The sequence below is a fragment of the Chiloscyllium plagiosum genome, chromosome 2 (assembly GCF_004010195.1).
Source record: "Chiloscyllium plagiosum isolate BGI_BamShark_2017 chromosome 2, ASM401019v2, whole genome shotgun sequence".
Taxonomy (NCBI): Eukaryota; Metazoa; Chordata; class Chondrichthyes; order Orectolobiformes; family Hemiscylliidae; genus Chiloscyllium; species Chiloscyllium plagiosum.
In genome coordinates this window covers 8012168-8033220 of record NC_057711.1, presented here as the reverse complement: position 1 = coordinate 8033220, position 21053 = coordinate 8012168, and the positions used below count along the sequence as shown (strand labels likewise).

General features: G+C 40.1%; 1 protein-coding gene across 7 annotated transcripts in view; it reads right to left on the bottom strand.

Annotated features, from left to right (window-relative positions):
- Window positions 1–618: 618 nt before the first annotated feature.
- nek1 (NIMA-related kinase 1) overlaps window positions 619–21053 on the bottom strand; it is a 162909-nt gene continuing 142474 nt past the window's right edge. For all 7 annotated transcript variants that reach the window (XM_043703496.1, XM_043703514.1, XM_043703532.1 and 4 more), the window contains 3 exons: window positions 17575–17708; window positions 12877–13009; window positions 619–1193 (listed from right to left, as the gene is read on the bottom strand). In XM_043703496.1, coding sequence (XP_043559431.1) covers window positions 1180–1193; window positions 12877–13009; window positions 17575–17708 — 281 coding nt within the window. In that variant the 3' untranslated portion in view covers window positions 619–1179. The remainder of the gene's footprint in view (window positions 1194–12876; window positions 13010–17574; window positions 17709–21053) is intronic.

Sequence of the window (21053 nt, the reverse complement as noted above, 5' to 3'; positions counted from 1 at the left end):
GACTTCAGGGTTTGTGAAAGCAACTCCATAAATGCAAGTGTTTTTCTAAATATATAAGTGAGTAGCTCTCAAATGAAATCTATGGAGTGTTATTTGCTCCACAGGTTGTATTGCATGCTGCTTGATCATAGCAATAATGAATTTTAGGAGATAATTGTCAGCATTTGCTACTTTGGACATTGGCTATCATACCTTCCTTTCCTTCCAAATAAACTCATCCACGGCTGACTGCAGGCCAGCAGGCCTCTACAGACACACATTTTCCAACAGTATGCTTGAATAATGCTCAAAATATGGAAACTACCACCGCACATATTCTTCTCTACTTCATCAAGGTCATTAAGGTCAACTGTGCTATCCCCGCTGAGATCAGCTAATCAAACAGAGATTAAATCTGGGACATTGCAGCATTTCAGTACATTGTCACCTTCACCCTTAAATCATCAGTACAGCTTTAGAAATAAATCTTACAGCAGTTATCTATTGGTTCTTCCTGCATTCAAGACTAAATGTAGCCTTCGTTTGAGGCAATCTAAGACATGCCTGACTTTTGATGATGGAATTCACATTCAAAAAAGGACACTATGCCAAAAATGTTTAATGTATAAAAGAGAATTTATTCCTGATAATTAGAAAGATATAATACATTTGTATGAACTTTGTACTTTGAAGTACTGTACAATAAATTGTACCTATATTACAACGTAAAAGTTTACTTTCAGGTTAGTGTTCTGCAGCACAAAACTTGGGAAAGGATTCCTCCACAATAGGTCACCCCTCATTTGCAATGGAAATGGAAAATGTACAGACTTTGAATTACATAAAATTTCATAATCCATTCCATTTCAATACTGTAACACCACTTGGGGCTTTGAAGGGAGCACTTTGGTTGGAGAATTCTTTTAAATATGCATACCTTTCTTCAGCAGCTAGATCCTTAAACAAAAAGGCAACACGCTTCAGAAACCTTCCAAGTAAGTAAGATTAGAATCCTGGGAAAGGGATAAAAATCAAACCATGTTCCATGCATGCATTCATATGCAGTACTGTAACTTCGAAGAATCTGAACTTGCATCCATTTGACTAGAATCAAATAGTTCTAGCATCTTCAAAAATTGGCATATGCTCACACACAAAACAGAATATTCCTCTCACAGGCATGTCCCTGAATGGCTGATTTTATTCGTCATTGTCTGGAAAGAAAAAGTGATAAAAATGACTTTTGGTGTAAAGTACATTAATACAGCATATAACTTCTGTTGACTGTTAAATATTTGTATTGGAAAAACTACGTAGTAATTCTGCTCAAAAGGTATGTCACTCTCCAATTATATGTTACCTCATCATGTGATTTATGTCGCGCCATTGCTACTTAAACTTTATCTTTTAAATTTAAATTGCATGTGAAAGTGCAGTTTATGATAACAGATGTGAACTGTAATGACATCTTGCATTTTTAAGCATTAATTAAGGTTTAGCCTGAGCATGTGATTCTAAACCATAAAACAGACATTACCACAAGTTTGTTTTACTGGTAAAGAGGCATTTACCCCATATGTCCTTGCTTCACAAACAATAATCAAAAAATAGCAAGGTAAGCACAAATTTAAAAAACATATTGAATATACTCATTTCAGATCAGGAGCTGGCCAGTTGCTCCAGACTTTTTAACCATCTGGCTGGAATCACGACTCTTACACCCAGCTTAAATTCTTGCTTTCTCTACCAAGCAGCTCGTCACATAGTAATTAATGTTTAAAATGTATACAGAATGCAGTCAGATGTGTTTCTGATCTGCTCTGGACAGTGTAAATGCTAAGGCAATGTTTTCCTGCATGGAAAAATCTAGGACCAGAGGGCACAGTCTCAGAATAAAAGAGTGCCAATTTGAGACTGGGAGGAGGAGGATATTTTTTTTTCCTCAGAGGGTTGAGTATCTTTGGAACTCCTTGTCACAGAGAGTTGTGGGGGCAGGGTCCTTGTGTCACTTTAAAGCTGAGACAGATGGTTGATCCAGTGCTTTGAAAAGCTGGTCATGGCATGAATCAACTCCAGCCTCCCCACTCCCACTCTTGACCCACTCCATTTTGCCTATCGGACCAACAGATGTCAGCTGCCATATCACTTGCCATTCACTCCTAAATAGAACATCTTGACACCAAAAACAGCTACGTAAGAATCCTGCAGGGCTGTAGTCAACACTATTATCCCCTCAAGATTGATTACTAAACATAGTGATCTCGGACTAAGCCCCACTCTCTGCAACTGGATCCACAGTTTCCTGACCCACAGGCCACCAGTGAAGATTGGGGATAATATTTCATCCTCACTAATAGTCAACACTGGAAACCCCCAGGGTGCATACTCAGCCCCCTAATGTACTCATTGTATATCCATGACTGCGTCGCCAAATACCAGACTAATGCCATTTACAAGTTTGCTGATGACACCACCATAGTCGGACGAATCTGAGATGGCACGAAACAGACTACGGACGGGAGGTGAAAGACCTGGAAAAACTGTGCACTGAGAACAACCTAGCTCTCAATGCCGGCAAAACCAAGGAACTCATTATTGACTTTCGGTGGGATGTTACTCATGCCCCCGAATAAAAGAAAGCCAGAAGTCCCAAATAAGAATGTCCAGATATTAAAATCCAAGTCTTATCTTCATGAAAGTGTTTGGAATCAGTGACATAGGCACCCGGGCCTAGCCACGGCCTAGAGTCTCAGTCAGTCTGCATGTCTTGCATCGATTGTCAAGAGATGGTGTTCTTGATGCCACTGCCTCTAATTATCAGGAGCTGCATTTGTAGCTGCCATCCCCACCTCAGACCATGACACCCTCCCACTCAGCAATCTGAAAGTTGCGAGGGAGTCACTCGCATAGCTAGGTGAGACTCTCAATGGGCACCTCTTTCCTTGGATCCACTCCTTTGATTAGGCCCCTTCAAATCAGGCATTAACACCCATTGGGACCCCAGGAGTTTTACCTCTTCTGTTGCTCATGTGTTGAGCCCTCAATTATTATTGGCATTGGAAGCAATCCAGAGAAGGTTCATTCGACTGATGCCAGATATGGAGGGACTGTCTTATGGACAGTGCTTGTGTCGGTAGGGCCTATAGTTATTGGAATTTAGAGAAATAAGAGGTGACCTTATTGAAACATGCAAAATCCTTCTATTCTCGGGGATCTGACAGGACAGAGAGGTTGTTTCCCCTTGTGGTCCCCTCTTGGACCAGAGGTCATACTCTCAGAATGAGAGGGAAACTGAGATGAGGAGGGATTTCTCTTTTTTATAAATTTTCTTTATTGAAAACCTTTTAAAATCTTTTACAAAACATTTATATACAAAAACAAACCATCAAAACAAAAAAGAGCAGTACAACAAAGCCATAACAGTACCATTGTTAACGAACGACCTCAGATTTTACCAGAACAAACATATCTACTTAACTTAAACTAAATTACAAACATATTAAATAAATACTAACTTAAACTAAATTCAAATAACTTCAATGAAATAATATCTCACTGCCTTATTCTATCTCACTCGTCACATCTCCACTGAGGCTCCCATCCCTGGGAGCACCATCTACAGTACCCGTATTCTTTCCCCCGCCCCCCCCACCCCCAAGTCTCCTCCTCCTGGGGCCCCACAGGCACCCATACTGATTCCCACGGCTATACCACAGCCCTAACTAACATTGACGCTGATATATCAGCGTCAATATGATTTAAAAAGAGCTGCCACGGCTTGTAAAACTGTTCTGTTTTGTGGTGCATCATAGTTGTGATGTAGTCTTGGGGGAGATGCTCCATCACCAGCCTAGACCACCCCATAAGACCTGGTGGTTTTTCTGACGTCCAATTCAGTAAAATGTTCTTCCTCGCACAGTGGGTAAGAATGTTACACAATCTCTTCCCATGTTCCCCCAGAGAGACACCTCAAAAGAAGAATTACCGGATCCACGTTAATTTCAACCTCCAGGATGTCCTTTAGCTCCCTTATTAAAGCACTCCAGTATCTCTGGATCTTACAACATGACCAGGAGCAGTGTGGGAGAGTGCCTGTACTAATTTTACATTTGGGACACTCTGATGATACTCCTCTCTTGAACTTAACTAGCCTCTCTGGCACCATATGAGCACTGTGCAAGCCTTCAATTGCATTGCCTGTTCTGTCACATACTGAGATTTTCCTTACATTTCCCCAGATGTCTTCCCATACCTCCGATGAAATATCCGCTCCTAACTCTCGATTCCACGTCCTACAAAGTCCTTCCACGTCCCCCAGGTACAACCTTTCTATAAATGATATAAAGTACTGAGTGAAAGAGCATCCGTACGCCGGAGTACTCTTTTCTCCATGTCTGATTTGTAACATTGGACCAGGAGCATGGTCTTCCTCTGTATACAGTCCCTTATCTGTAAGTATTGGAAAAGGTCCCTATTAGACAATCACCCAGACAGGAGATTCCCTTATTCTCCCATGCCTTAAAGCCGGAGTCCATTGCCCCAGGTTTAAATCCTTGGGCTCCCACCACAGGGTAAATGGCAAAGTCTTCGACCAATTGCCCTAGTCTTGCCTCATTATCCTCCAGGCTTTCACCGTATTTAAAATAATTGGACTTCTACACTGCTGGGTCATGGATTTCATCTCGTCCATGAATAATAAATTAATTAAAGGACATCTCGACTGCGAGGCTTCAATATCAAGCCAAATCGACTGAATTCTCCCATATCCATTCACTACCATATGTTAACAGAGCATTTATCTGGTATTTGTTCAAATCTGGAAGATCCACTCCTCTCTCACCATGCTAAAGCTGCAATTTAGTGAATTTAATTAAAGGACATCTGTGGCACCAAATAAAGGATCTTAGCCAACCATTGAGCATCCGAAATACCTATCCAGGTAACAACAACGGGAGCATTCTCATGGGGTACAGCAGTTGAAGAAGAATATTCATTTTAATCAGGGCTATTCGGCCCAACCATGATAACAGTAGCACCCCCCCACCCCCACAAATCCTGCTTTATCCTCTCTAGTAATTACATAGTTAGCTTTATACAGCTAGTGCAAGGAAGGGGTAATAAAAATTCCCAAATACAAAAAACCTTTTGGCAACCATCTAAATGGGAACTGCATTCCATCCTTCAGATTAGGCACCTCCACTAATCCCCTCACTGGCATGGCTTCCAATTTTGTAAAGTTGATCCTGTAACCCGAGAAACCAACCTTATGAATTAATTGTTTGGATCAGTCAAGAAACAGACTTCTCCAGATTGGCCAAAAATAAAAGGACGTCATCAGCATATAGGATGATCTAATGCTCCCCATTTGGAATTTCTTCCCTTAAGGGTGTGCTGAATCTATTTAATGCTTTACTGCTGAGGGTTGTCAATGCAGTATTGTTCAATATATTCAAGGCTCTGATCGTCAGATTATTTTTATTAGCAAGAGAATCAAAGGGTAATGGGGTAGAATGGAGGATGCTCAAATTTGCCATGATCTGATTGAATGGCCTACTTTTGCTCCTAGTCTTATTTTCTGGAGGTTCAAAGAATGAGATATCAATCTCATTGAAACCTACAAATACTCAGAAGGAGAGACAATGTAGATGCAGCTAAGATGTTTCCCCTACTTTGGGAACACATAGAACATAGAACAATACAGCGCAGAACAGGCCCTTTGGCCCTCGATGTTGTGCCGACCCGTGAACTGTTCTCAGCTTGTCCCCCTACACTGTCCCATTATCTCCATGTGCTTATCCAAGGATTGTTTAAATCTCCCTAATGTGTCTGAGTTAACACCATTTAAAAATAAGGGGAAATCACTTATGATTAAGAGGAGGGCAATTTTGTTTACTCATTTTGTTTACTGTATAAAGCTAACTGTGTACAATTACTAGAGAGGATAAAATAGGATTTGCAGCAGTGGGGGGGGGGGTGGTATCATTATCATGGTTGGGCTGAATAGCCCTGATTAAAATGAATATTCTTCTTCGACTGCTGTACCCCATGAGAATGCTACCGTTGTTGTTACCTAGACAAGTGTTCTGAATTCTTTACCTCCAGATCACCGTGGAAGCTCAGGCTTCAAGGAAAAATTGACAGGTTTCTGAACATCAATGGACAAAGTGACATGAGGATACAATGGGAACAAGGCATTGAAGTGGATGATCAGCCATGACTGTCCCATCTAGTGAAGTAGATGTGAGGGGTTGAATGGCATCTCCTGTTACTAAGTTTTACTTTCCTCTAATGTCTATATGGAATGGCACAAATTCATTCGCTTGAATTATAATTCCAGATTGTGTTCCTTGCCTTCACTTTAACCATTTCCCTCACGTTGTAAACCACCCAGTGTATACTACACTGTTGTTTGGAATGGGACAAAGAGGCAGAACAGCACTTTTCACGTGAACACTCTAATAAATTTCCACTGATGAGGCTCAATCTTTAGCAGATGTTTATTTTGGCTCTGACAATGTTGCCTTTTATTCACTAAATAAGCCAAAATTTCATCATAGATATTTGTGGTCACTTCTTGACAGTCTTCTTTGAAATATTTTTGGCCAATTCTGTTCTACATTATAAATCAACTGCATACAATGTTACCTATTAAAATGGTAATCTTCATTACGCTAAGATGTCTCACTAAAGAATGAGCTTCCTGTGGTCCTATTCCATTAATGTGGTTATGCAATTGTGGCGACGAAGGGCAGAGGAAGCTGGTTTAAGATTAAGAGGAAAAGAAATAGCAAGGCTGAGAGCTACTTCGTGTGTGCGTGGAAGCCCCAAAATAAGGGTCATGAATAGAAATGTAAAAATAAATCCAATAAGAAATACAGGAAAAACACTTTTATCCACCAAGTGGTCAGACTGGTGAAACTGTCCCACAAGGAGTATGGGGCAAATGACAGATGCCTTTAAGGGGAATGTATTAAAAGGAAGAAATGGAAAGGTCAATATGGTTGAGAGGAAGTAAATACAGGAAGGAGGCTGGTGTGGCACAGCCTGGTGAATGCAGCCATCCTTTCAAATTTGATCTTTTCTTTTAACAAGTGTGTAGTCAAGATAACTGAAGGATGTGGAGCTGAGGATAGCTATCTTTGCAAAGTACTCTATTTGTTCGTTTTATCTTAAGTCAGCCTTTGACTAGTTCATTGGATAAATAAAAAGTTAAGTCTACAGAAAATCATGTTTTAGCAGCATTAAGACAAATGGACTGCACTTGTAATTTCTTCTCAATGGAAGTACAGGGCAAGAATTTTCTGAGATGAGTTAATTCAAGTAATTTGAAGGTTTTCTGTGATCAAGGTGGTAAAACAAAAGTGAACTTAGTACAAATTATATGTCCTGAATGGACAAGATTGACTGTGTAAACTAAAATATGATGCACTGAAACTGACATTCGTAAGGATAACTGTATTAAAAGCAAACTGGGCCATTTAACAGAACCTGCAATGAGATTCTGACAAGGAAGATGGCAAGTGATAAGAAACAAAAATAGGATTCCAGAATGCAGCACATTAAATCTGCTTTACTGTTCAACAACAAATGCTGGAAATCACAGCAGAACAGACAACATCCATAGAGAGAGAGAGCAAGCTGTTGCTCCAAGTCTCGATGACTCTTCATCAGAGCTTAAGTAAGAAGTGTAGAGGAGATAGCAGGAGGGGAGCTGGAGAGGATTTGAGGGGAGACGGGGGTAGGGGTTGAAGAGTGCCAGTGAAGAAAAGATGTTGATCGTTCACTTCATCTGAACTATCAATATCTTTTCTTCACCATCATCCTACACCCACTACCCCCAGCTCTGCCACCCCCTAAAACTATAGCAATTCTTGATACTATTCTTGTGCGACCCCATGTTACAAAGATTGTGCTTTAGAAACAGCATTTAATGTGTTAGCGCTGTAACCACGTTACAGCCAACACACATTTTAAAAGTTCGTGCTTTAGGAACAGCGTCCCCATTAAGGCCTGAATGTACAGTTGAAGATCAATTGTACCAAAGGTACAACTGACAAAGTCTTTCAGTTAAGCTTTCCAATATGTCATAATTTGCAATGGATGAAACATAAAGGGGCATGAGTATAAAGGGTATGCAACCCATTTTAAGTTTTACTTTTGGCAATAACTTGCATTTATATAGTGTCTTTAAGAAAGTGTCCAAAAGTGCTTCACAAGACCATTGACACGAGCTTCAGTTGATGCATTTTCCCAAAGCACTAAATTGAACAATGAGCATGTGTTTCACACTTTTTTTAAAAACTGAAAATGAGCCAAAATGAAAATGAATTTAGTTCTTGAATTTTATGTAAACCTGCTTTCCACATGGAAATAATTTATTTTTCTCCTGTCTCCCAAGAGACTCAGTCGAAAAAAGACATTTATTTGGGAGAAGAGAGCTTTGGTTAAATTTTCTATTGTTCCTCAGAAACTACTCAGCAGCAAATGGGGCTATTTAAAGCCAATGTTACGGTCAATAGTCAGGCTGCAGTCAGCAAAAAATAGAAATATTCATTTCTTCCAAAAGCAATTGCCTCCAGACTTAACTTCTGTTGGTTCTGTTCTGGTTTCTTTAGGATTCACCAATGAGGAACATTCCACATTTTCACATTAAAATAGGATATTCTGACAAATTTTGTTTACTGTCTTCGTGGTTGATCGAATTACATTAAATTTATGGCATTAAAACAGGATATTAGGTCCCCAGTGTTCACAGGAGTGCACATATTTCAACAATATATTCTTCTATTTCCTGTTCTGTCACCTCTTCATTTAAAAAACATCCTCTTAAATTAATTTATACTATTGACCTCAATCATTATAGGTTATACTATGATTTTGTACCTTTGAACGTGTGTAATTCTGGACTTTTATTGCTTGATTCTTCTCATATTTTTGCTTAGAATTTGTACTTAATAATATGTGCAGAGATGCATTTGTATCTAAGATGGCTCCGTAAGTAGCAACTTGTAAACTTTTTACTGTATTCACGTGTGAGTACATGTGACAATAAAGCTCATTCAATTTAACATTTTAACCACTTGAAAGAACTTTCATCTTAAAAAAAAGAACATTTTGACTTACTACAAATGTAAACAGATAACATGTTTGAGTAAACAAAGGAAAGTGGTTCTATTTGGAAAGCTAGAATCATCTCCCTCTCTGTATGTAGGGCTCACCAGGTAGACTCGATATTTCAGGCATAAGCCCTTCATTAGGAATGCCCTTTGCTGAAGAAGGGCTTATGCCCGAAACATCGATTCTCCTGCTCCTCGGCTTATGCCCGAAACATCGATTCTCCTGCTCCTCGGATGCTGCCTGACCTGCTGTGCTTTTCCGGCAATACACTCTCGACTCTGATCTCCAGCATCTGCAGTCCTCACTTTCTCCTCAGCAGGTAGACTGATTATTAGACAAAGGGCATGGGACAGTTTCACTGGCTTCCCTCAAGGATTTATTTGCAAAACACAACAGTAAAAGAAATTCTGTCATTAAGGATTTAGAAAAAGATGAGATTTCAGGCTGGGGAGAAATTATTCAGTGTGTCAATTTAGAAATACAATTAAGTAATTGAGAAGCTATTACAGGAAGATATTGATTGGAAACATGAGCTCGGATTTTTTAAGCTACCAGACAGACAGGATCCATTAATCCATGGTTAGACTGTGTACAGAAAACAATCGTCTAGGGACTCCCTTCAGTCACTATGGACTCTACTTTGGAATGGCGAAGATTTGAAGGTAGTTAACACTTAGAAGATATAGAACTGTAGTACAGGGTATGTAGGGACCGAAACTTCCAGGCAATCTAACAATGGGAGGTTACTTGGTCTATTTTGAGCATTCCAAAGAGTAGTCTCGGTTGCCTAGAGACCAATTTCATCCAAAGCTGCACAATGCAGAGGTCAGGCATTTGTTTGGGTGGAGGAGGAGGAAGATTCCCTGAACAATTGATGTGGAGTGTAACTGAAAATGTACAGGAATGGAGAAGGATATCAATAATGGTGGTGAAGAACAGCAAATGATTTCCATTAATGAAGTCAGACAGCCTTGAATAAAAAATATTAAATAGAAAGAATGCGAAGGTTTTGAAAAAAAATCACGTGCATACAATATGCTAGCACAAATACGTAACCAAATTACACAATGAAAATAGGAGAGACATTTAATACAGCTACAACTACAATAACACCTTTAATCATACAGCAGCTTTATTACACTGAAACACTCCAAGCATGTTATGAAAAGGAGAGGGAGCAAGAGTGAGAGTCAGGCCAAGAAATTTAATGAGGAAATTCCAGACCTTATTTCAAATACTTGATGGCAAGGCCACCAAAAGGTTACATGATTAAAATACAGTGAGCTTAAGAAGCCAGAACTTCAGGACAGATATCAGAGGGCTCTGGGGCTGAAGGGGTTGATTGAGATGGGAGAGCAATAAAGCCTGTAAAATGATTTGAAAACACTGAATGAAAATTTAAAAATCCAGTTACTGCTTGTTCGAGAGACAATGTAGATCAGTGATTACTGCAGTGAAGGAATGAACAGGACTAGGCCTTGGTAAGGGCATGGCAGCACATGGATGACCTCAAATTTTATGGAAAGTGAATAATGGGAGACTACAAAATTATGCAATTGAGTAATCAAACCTAGATTAATAAAAGGCATAATTGAGGGTTCCAGCAGCAGATGAGCTCAAGTAGAGACAGAATATGGCAATTCTATGGAACTATTAATAGATAGTCTGCCTGGTAGTGTAGATATCAAGCTCATCTCAGGGTCAAAAACTACAGTGTTCAGAGTAGTCTGGTTCACCCTCAAACACTTCCCAGTGCAAGGAGTAGCCTAGAAGCTCACCATTTTAATAAGAGTAATTCTCAGGTTATGATAATCTCAGTTCATGGCAATACTGGACAAGTTGGACCCCAGAGCAAACCCTGGCTGCAATTAGTTTACTGTCCTGGTCAGTCACTGAACATATTCACAAGGGCAGCATTTATTGTGTAGACCATCTCTCTAGCATGGGTGTCATGATGGTACACAAAGATACAGCTTGATAACAAAATGATATCTGCCTGGAACAAATATGGTGCTGCCTATATAATCACAATGCAGGGTGGAATCAAATACCTGAGCATTCATGTTGTGATGGTCATTAAAAACATTTCAAGACAAAATTTAGAACTTTCAAAGATGTTCTTAGGGGTTTGATTTGCTTGAAAGATGAGCTCCATGGCTTCACTAAGACTCTTAGCCTGTCCCAGGTGCTATACACACTAATTGGAAAGGGGCCATCTTCATATGGTGAGCTGGTCTCATTAGATTAATAGGTTTCTGCTCTTTGTATTTAATAATCTTGTGGGAACCATAAAAGGTTGTCTGTGTATCATTGATTGCAGGAAGCTTTCTTCTTAACAGAAGGAAAACTCATCAAAGCAAACAAGAGGCGGGCTACAGCATCTGCACAGACACAAACACCTCCTTGCAAAGAATGTTGTGTCAACAAAGAAATAGTTCATGTGTAGGTGGCCATTCTAGCATTGAAAGTACACACTATGACTCAAAAGGGGTTGTTCATAAATATTATATACAAAAAGGAAACAAACAGTGCTTATGCATTCAAGAACTTCTTGAACCAATCTTATTACAAACAGCAGATGTAAAAGATTTAAATTTTTACTCAATTACAAACTTTACTGATTTGGAGGTGCCGGTGTTGGACTGGGTGGATAAAGTTAAAAATCATACACGAGGTTATAATTCAACGGATTATTTGGAAGCACTAGCTTTCGGAGAGCTGCTCCTTCATCCTCCACAGGTGGTTGTGGAGTATAAGGTCATAAGACACAGAATTAATGGCAAAAGGGTTAGTATCATGGAACTGTAATTATACATTAAACAAATTTAGATTTAGTCTTTCATCTTTTAGAATGGGATATGCTAGTTCCAGTTCTTTAATATGTTTATTTAATGTCATATTAAAGAACTGGAACTAGCATATTCCATTCTAAAAGATGAAAGACTAGATCTAAATTTGTTTAATGTATAATTACAGCTCCATGATACTGTAACCCTTTTGCCATTAATTCTGTGTCTTATGACCTTATACTCCATAACTACCTGCGGAGGATGAAGGAGCAGCTCACCGAAAGCTAGTGCTTCCAAATAAACCTGTTGGACTATAACCTGACAAACTTTACTTATATACAAACCTCAGTCCAGGATCACTTTGTTTGCACTTGAAAGTTTCTTCTTCAGGTGGTATGCCTGTACTGATTTCTTTGTGGCAAAGTTTTGCACTTGCTTCTAGCTTCTTTAATTAGAATTGCTTCATAAGACACAAACTACTCACAGCGCACTTATTCTTTTTTTACACACAAGTTACTTAATTCTGTTTCTGGAGCTTCTCATGTCTTCCTTCTCCTGCCTCAACTGCTCAGGAGGCTGCTAAACTGCATCGCTGCACAGTGACCTTTTCTCTTTGAAAGAAACCTTCACACTCACTGAACTTCTGGATGGCTCTTTCTCTTTTAGGGAAACGGTTTCTGATTCTATGACATAGGACAAATTGTGGCTTGGCAAAGACCTTTTTTTTCCTCCTCTATTCATTGCTTTCTAAAGCTGTGAACTGTTCACCTCATTCTTAAATGTCTCATCTAAATACATGTAAATAAACCTTAGGTACCAATTATAGAACTAAAAAGAAACAAAATATTCTTAATGTAGACAGTATAGAAATACACATCCAAGTTAAAAGCTATATGACATTCTATGCACTTCAGAACAAAAATTTCCAAATAATGACAATAACAAATTTTAATGAATCTTTATCATAGGACAATATGGGAAATAAACTTGCCTTCTTGATATACTCCATCTGCCATGACAAGATGGAGAATTTTGGAATATAGGTGCTCAAACTGAGGACCCAGAATGACCTGCACTATTGTAGTACCAATGTCAATGTTCTCATCTTCATCTTCATGTATTGCCTGTCTCACAAAAGAAAACATTCATTCAAGTACCACGGAAGTTAAACAAACTTCTAACATGAAAACATCGACTGAAAGTAATTGTGTTTCATTTCCAGCAAAGAACATGTATACAAGCAATGTTAAGTCACAAAATTACAACAGGAGCACCGTTCCCCTATGGCTTTGCGTATTGTGGTACCTTGCCTATATAGGTCAGGAAGATCCTTTGGTCAGTAGCCAATCTACATTATACAACCTGGTCTCATGTGCATTATAATGGCTCCCAGAGAATTTAGGAGGAAGAAAAAGAATCAGGAGCTCAAACAAGACTTGCTAGATGTATTTGTGCATGTCCAGTTGTATTGGGGTCCCATTTCAAATAAACTCAATACAATCAGTATCAGGAACCGGCTCATGAAGAACAGCTACTCTGCCGGAAACATATGCTAAAGGCATGACCCACTCACCCCTTTTTCACCTTCTACTCTTAAGAAATGATGGAATCTGATTTTAACACAATTTTCCACAAGAGTGATTTATTACTCTCAAAAATGTAATTGTCAGAAGTCACTACGCAAAACTGCAGGCACTATGCAAAACTGGTGGAACACTACATAATTCACGCAAAATCGCAAACAAGTTGAGGGAACAAGGATTGAGAAAAGGGGGAAAATTAAATGCTACTGAAATGAATAGGGACAAAGCTGGAACCATCACTCATAATCCCAAATGTATCACTTAACTTGGGGTGTCAGTAAACAGTTCAGTTTGGGAAATAATACCAAACGAATCATCAGAAAAATACACACATTGAAATATTCATGTGTTGCTGTATTCTAAGAATCCTGTCAAGAGTCAGTATGTGTGGATAAATTGTGTTGAGGTCATCAAAACTTGTTTGGAGTTGAGCAAATAAAAGTTAAAAGTTAATTTTGTCAGTTAACTTGCAAGCTTTAATGGCCTGTCTCCCATAATTTACTGTGACACTTGGATAACTTCTTCCAGTCAGTACAGTTTCATAGTTCAATGTTCATGACGTGAAAACACTGGACAAACCTTTATTATAAGGAAGAGTTGCAAATACCCAGGACTGCTAATTAACACAACGTTAGGCATTCTCTTTTCGATTTCATTTACAGCAGCAGAGAAACCCATGCATTGTATATTCACAAATACAACAGGAGTACTGCTCCTTTGTGGCTTTGCTTATTATGGTAGCATTCTTTAAATATTAGATCATAGGTAAACATTTTCTGCTCAATTCATGGAAACTGTGGATCAAATCCTAGCACCACTTAACTAATGGCATTAGAGGAGTACCTTTCCAAGATGGACTCTAGTGGTTCTACCAGGTTTATCACCAGCAACCGGAACCATGTAATAAATAAATGTTTGAGATGCTCACATTCAGTGACATTTAATAGAAATCTCTTGGGTGTCTCTAATGATTTTAAAAGAGCTTATATGTTTTATTTCACATGTTCCAATATCCTTTGCAATATAAGAAATGAACAGTTGTCATTATGACCTTACTGACAGCCAAAAATAAATTGTTTTGTTGAGAACCATAAGCCTTTCAAAAAAGCTAAATAAATATGAATATCGAAATGAGTTGTAACAACTTTAAATAGGATTTAGGTGTCATATCAATAACCAAAATTATCAGAACATAAAACTTTAAAATAGAGCAATTAATTCTGACAAATAAAAATTCCCATTCAAAAGTTACATCTGAACGAACAGGAAAACTTGATACCTCTCTATATTGTATAAAACATTTGTGTCGGCAGGGGAATCTCTGTTATAAAATGCTACCTGTTTCATGAAATTGGTAGCTATTTAGCCATAACACATAAGACACAGAGACCATTTGCTATGTGCCTTGAGGGGCAGCAATGCTCATCAACTGTGCGAGGGCAAGGCAAGTCTTAAGCCTTCCTCAGTAAGAATGGAAATTGAACATTTGTTGTTCACGTTATTTTCAAAAACAAGCAAGCCATTTAGCCAACTGAACTAACCAGAGCACACCCACTTCATGAAGAACAGAAAAAAAAGGACCAATATTTCAAATGAACATTTTATGCTCTTCTACTGCTATAGGGATATTATGCAGCACTAACTTGATGTTCCTCGCACCATTCAGCATTGATCCTGTGGACGAAACTTTGCAGCAGCCGAAAACTTTTGACACCTCTGGTCGCTGTTTTGTTATCAGTAGAGTGGCCACAAGCAGACGTCATCAGTTCGATGGGGGTAGCCCCCATTAAAGGGTGGAGAGAGTCACTGCAACCAGGGTCTCCACACCTCATGGACAGAGTTGTGAGCATTTAAAAAAATGCCATTGCAGCTGATTTGCCTCAATACCAGTGGACCTGCCCGCCCAGCCTTCATTTCTTTTCCCTTTGATGCCACGTAGGTTAGAGAATTTGAGATTTCTGACATCAGAGCAATCACCTCCAACCTACCAACACTCCATATTTTCTAGCCTTCTGCAGCATCAAGCAGCTTTCTGGTGAGAGATTTCTCACCAGTGAAGCATGCCCAAGTTACAAATGACTTCATTCTCTTTAGTGGGTCCTCTCATGACATGAACTACCATTTCTTTGGACCTGCATGTTGCTATTCGCAGTACTTGGTGACATCTTGGCAGCTGAGCCACCTCTGGACTTCCTGTGGGAACATTCTTCCAAAAGGCTGGCAAATGTGGAGGTGACCAATTAAGAAGTCATCACTGGGTGGATTGAACACTCTCTGCCAGCAGTCTGGGTTTAGGAGCCCATGTGGCCCTGACATTAGCAGCTCGAAGCCTGTGGAAAACGGCCAACCCACGATTTGAAGTCAGTGACCTACCATCACACCAACTCAAAAGATCAACTCTACACAGCTAATGTCCAATCAGAGTACTTCCAGAATTTTCTTTTTCAACTTCAGAATTGCGGCATTCATACTATTTTGCTTTTGAACATAAAAGAGTATAATTTTTAATGTGGTACTCGTGATACTTTTCTAGTAATTTTGTAGAGGTCATGACACTTGATAAGGGAAGACTGGGACTATGTGCCTCAGCCATCAGGAAAGACATAGAACATCAGAGGTAGAATTTTAAAGCGAGCCATGATAACGAGTAGCAATCAAAGAGGTTAGGTTAAACTAAAAGGAAGGGACATTGTCAAAATTAAGATGAACAAGTAATAACAGGGCAAACTGGTGATGGTGTGGGAAGTTGGAGTTGGTATACAAGATCAGCAATGATCTTACTGAATGGGAAAGCATGCCCATCAGATCAATAGACAACTCTAGCTTCAATATCTGATGTCCTTGTATGATGTACCAATACAAATCATCCCTCTTTTATGAAGAATGGATAATCTTTCTGATGATCAAAGTTGAGTAATCCTGCACTAATAATGAATGTACAGGTTTCATACAAGCGAGTTTTGTGTTGCTGTGAAAGGGACACCATTTTTTGCAGCATCATCTTCAATTAATGAATCTGGAAGCTCTAAGATAGATTTGTTTCAGGGAAAGTGCAATTATATCTCACTTCTTCATAATCAAAATTAGATAGAAGACTTGTAGAATTGCTGCATCATTGCAATCATTACATTAAAAATGTCACTGAAATGTATTGTCACCATTTCACTTCTCAAAGAACACTGAAATAAGATGGGCCACTCAGCCTCTTGAGCTGCTTCAGTTTGATCATAGCTCATCTTAACTATGTTGCTTCATCTTTATTCTATCAGAATAGACTTCCATCAATCTAAGTTTTGAACTTTTCATTTGACTTCTGCTCCCCATCCTCAACAGAATCTTGGAGCTCTGTGTTCCAGCTTTCTGTTACCTTAATGGGAGTTGTGTTTCTGACATCAATGGGAGCAGTGTTCCTGACATCAATCCTCAATGGCTCAGCTTTATATGTTAGGTGCTTGTTCTGGACTTAGCACACCAAAAAAGAAATACTCTCAAATCCAGTAACTATGCTATACTCATTCATATTCTAGACAAGAGGGAATACAGGTAGAGTGCATGAATCCTGTCCTCAAAAAGCAACGGGTATCAATATTGGTGAACAGAAAATTAGGGTGCATTGAACAACTTAAATTTAATCATGAGAAGCAAGCTTGCCTCTCATGATTCAGCAAAGAAATACCAATTAATGGCAAATTTAAAAAAGATGCTGCATTCCAAGTTCAATGGATCTTTAGGACAGCCAAATACAAGTATACTTCTAAGTTTTGGTTTCCCAACTCAGTTATGATTTAAATTCAAATTCAAAAGGAGCGAGAACTCAAGGCCTGTCATGAGGCACCATTTGGCTAAGAGTTTTCTTTCCTCGGGTTATTAAGTTATTCCATTAGTTTGACAGCTAAAAACATCAAGAATTCTACAAGTACAGCAAGTGCAAAAACTTGGTATACTGAGTTTGTCTAGATTTCTATTTAATGACTCAGATTTGAGCATTGAGTCTTCACTTCAAAGCACCAACTCGGATGTCCTGAGAATTTCTCAAATGCTCTCAGACCTGTCTTGTCTTGTGTTATTTTAATCAAGTTTGCATAAAAAAGAAGAAAGGGAACTACCTTGATTTTGTTATAAGCTTCAATGAAATTTTCAAAGCCCATTTCTTGCTCCAGTGTCATTCGCAGCTCCTCCAGTCTGCTGAAGACGCTGTCAAACTCGGCACTTCCACCTGCAACATCTTCCTCACTGTCATCTGCACAAATTGCAAGAACAGAAAACCCTTTAGAAAAACCACAAAACTCAGCCAGAATCACCAACAGAAAGACTTTGAGATAAGCTTTTTGATCCTGCACTGTTGAAAGCTGCCCAATTACTGCAGATGGCTTAATTTCATGGGGATTACATTACAAAGCTTTGTAAATTTCAGCCTTTATTATTTTGCCAATTTAGCATGGTCCATATGCATACAGCTGTGAACTCTGGCACTGCTGGGGTGCTTGACTGCAAGTCAAAGCCCTTGGCAGTTGTTTTTGTTTGGAAGAGAATGGATTACACAATGGTAAATAAAATACTCTGAGGCTTTTTTATACATTTCCAATTTAATTGTGCTTGATAAATTTCAATGTTACAAAGCAAAGATAACACGTAGCTCAATGGTGTGTAATGTTCATTACACAGATAGTTCCCAACGGGCCATATTAGCACACCTAATCTGGACAGAAGTCCAGTCAGGGCCAAGAAAGCTGCTTCTGTAACTAAGGTTAATCTTCTTCAGCTCTGATCAACATTTTCGTCAGATAATTCGGTTCCTATCTTTGGGGTGGCGGGGGGGTTGAACAGTATAGTAACTGCACAAGAAATTACGTTTATTACCGAGAAGAGTATAAGTTGAAACCCACACCAGAATCAAACAACTATTCATATAAAATTGATTACTGCTGAATTATCAGACTGTTTATCTGTTATTCAGTCTTGGGTCAGAAGTTGCTTCAATTAAACAAACTGAAAAATTCAGGGCTACTGAGGGACCTGGATGTCCTTGGTTATGGACCAGAACAGATCCTTCCAAAGCCGAGGTCCGACCTTTTATATATTTTTTCATAAAAGGCAAGCATAAGGTGCTGAGTTCCAGAGTTGATTCGATTGATCCACCACTAAGCTTTAATCAAACACAATTTATTCTTACAACACAGTTAAAATACTACCAAAAGAATTGGCATTACTTTATTCAACTCAGTTACCTAACAAGATTATACATATTTAACCACTAATCATCAACTGTTGATCAATCAACATCCATAAACACCCTTGGCAAAAACAATTCAGCAACTCGTACAATCTGCCCTTTTGATTTTTTAAAGGAGTAAGCCTCTCTAAGACTTCACTTCTGCAGCAAAGAACTCAAGCTTTCAGCTCCTGGAGCCAGCAAAAAAAAAAGAAAACCACAAAATCAACTGAAAAGAAAAACTAAAGTCATTTTGGGTCTATGTGAGCATGACCTCACCTACTCACGGTTAGATTTTTACTTAAAACAAAAATGCAGGGAGATCTCAAAAGCTGTTTACCAACTGCCCGTCTGAAGACGACATTTCAGCATCATTGTGACAACATCCCTCTGCAAGAGAAACAGGACAGAACACACCTCTTAAAGGCATTGTATCATCATATCTTGAAGGTGAAGACTACGGATGCTGGAGATTAGAGTCGAGAGAGTGTGGTGCTGAAAAAGTACAGCAGGTCAGGCAGCATCCAAGGACCAAGAAAATAGATATTTCGGGCAAAAGCCCTTCATCAGAAATGAGGGTGAGAGCCTTGGGGAAGGAGAGATAAATGGGATGTGGGCTGGGGCTGGAGGAAGGTAGCTGAGAGTGCAATAGGTGGATGGAGGTGGGGGTAAAGGTGATAGGTGGGAAGGAAGATGGACAGGTAGGACAGATCATGAGGGCGGTGCTGAGCTAGAAGGTTGGAACTCGCATAAGGTTGGGGGGGGGGGAATGAAGAAACTGGTGAAATCCACATTGATGCCATGGGGTTGGAGGGTGCCAAGGTGGAAGATGAGGTGTTCTTCCTCCAGGCGTCAGGTGGTAAGGAAGTGGTGATGGAGGAGGCCCAGGACCTATATGTCTTCGGCGGAGTAGGAGGGGGAGTTGAAATGTTCGGCCACGGGGTGGTGGGGTTGGTTGGTGCGGGTGTCCTGGAGATGTTCTCTGAAGCACTCTGTGGGTAGGCGTCTTGTCTCCCCAATGTGGAGCAGACCGCATTGGAAGCAACAGATACAGGAAATGGCACGTGTGGAAGTGCAGGTGAAACTCTGAATGGATGTGGAAGGCTCCTCTTGGGGCCTTTGATGGAGGCGAGGGGGAAGGTGTGGGCGTAGGTTTTGCAATTTCCCCTCCTCCTGGGGGGACGGGGGGGGAAGAGTGGGTTTGTTAGGGGTCATGGATCTGACGAGGAAGTCGTGGAGGGAATGGTCTTTATGAAAAGTGGATGGGGTGGGGTGGGAAAATATATGCCTGGTGGTGGGATCCATTTGTAGGTGGGGCCATCCAACAACCCACCCTTCCCTCCCAGTACCTTCCTCTACCACCGCAGGAATTGCAAAACTGCTCCCATACCTCCACCCTTGCCTCCGTCCAAGGCCCCAAAAAGGAGCCTTCCACACCCAAAGCTTCACCTGCAGTTCCACACGTCACTTACTCTAGCTGTTGCTTCCTATGCAATCTGCTCGACATTGGGGAGACTGGATGCCTTCTCGCAGAGCGCTTTAGAGAATATCTCTGGGACACCCGCACCAACCAACCCCACCGCCCCATGGCCGAACATTTCAAGAAGGTTACCTCCAATTACAACAGGATCTGGACATGATGGGCCAATGGGCTGAGAAGTGGCAGATGGGAGTTTAATTCAGATAAATGAGAGGGGCTGCATTTTTGGAAAGCAAATCTTAGCAGGACTTATACACTTAATGGTAAGGTCCTAGGGAGTGTTGCTGAACAAAGAGACCTTGGAGTGCAGGTTCATAGCTCCTTGAAAGTGGAGTCGCAGGTAGATAGGATAGTGAAGGCAGTGTTTGGTATGCTTTCCTTTATTGGTCAGAGTGTTGAGTACAGGAGTTGGGTGGTCATGTTGCAGCTGTGCAGGACATTGGTTAGGCCACTGTTGAAAAAGTTCACAAATGATTTATAAGGATGTTGCCAGGATTGGAGGATTTGAGCTACAGGGAGAGGCTGAACAGGCTGGGGCTGACACTCCCTGGAGTGTCGGAGGCTGAGGGGTGACCTTACAGAGGTTTACAAAATTATGAGGGGCATGGATAGGATATATAGGCAAAGTCTTTTCCCTGGGGTCGGGGAGTCCAGAACTACAGGGCATAGGTTTAGGGTCAGAGGGGAAAGATATAAAAGAGAACTAAGGGGCAATTTTTTCACGCAGAGGGTGGTACGTGTATGGAATGAGCTGCCAGAGGATGTGGTGGAGGCTGGTACAATTGCAATATTTAAGAGGCATTTGGAGGGATATAAGAATAGGAAGGGTTTGGAGGGAAATGGGCCGGGTGCTGGCAGGTGGGACTAGATTGGGTTGGGATATCTGGTCGGCA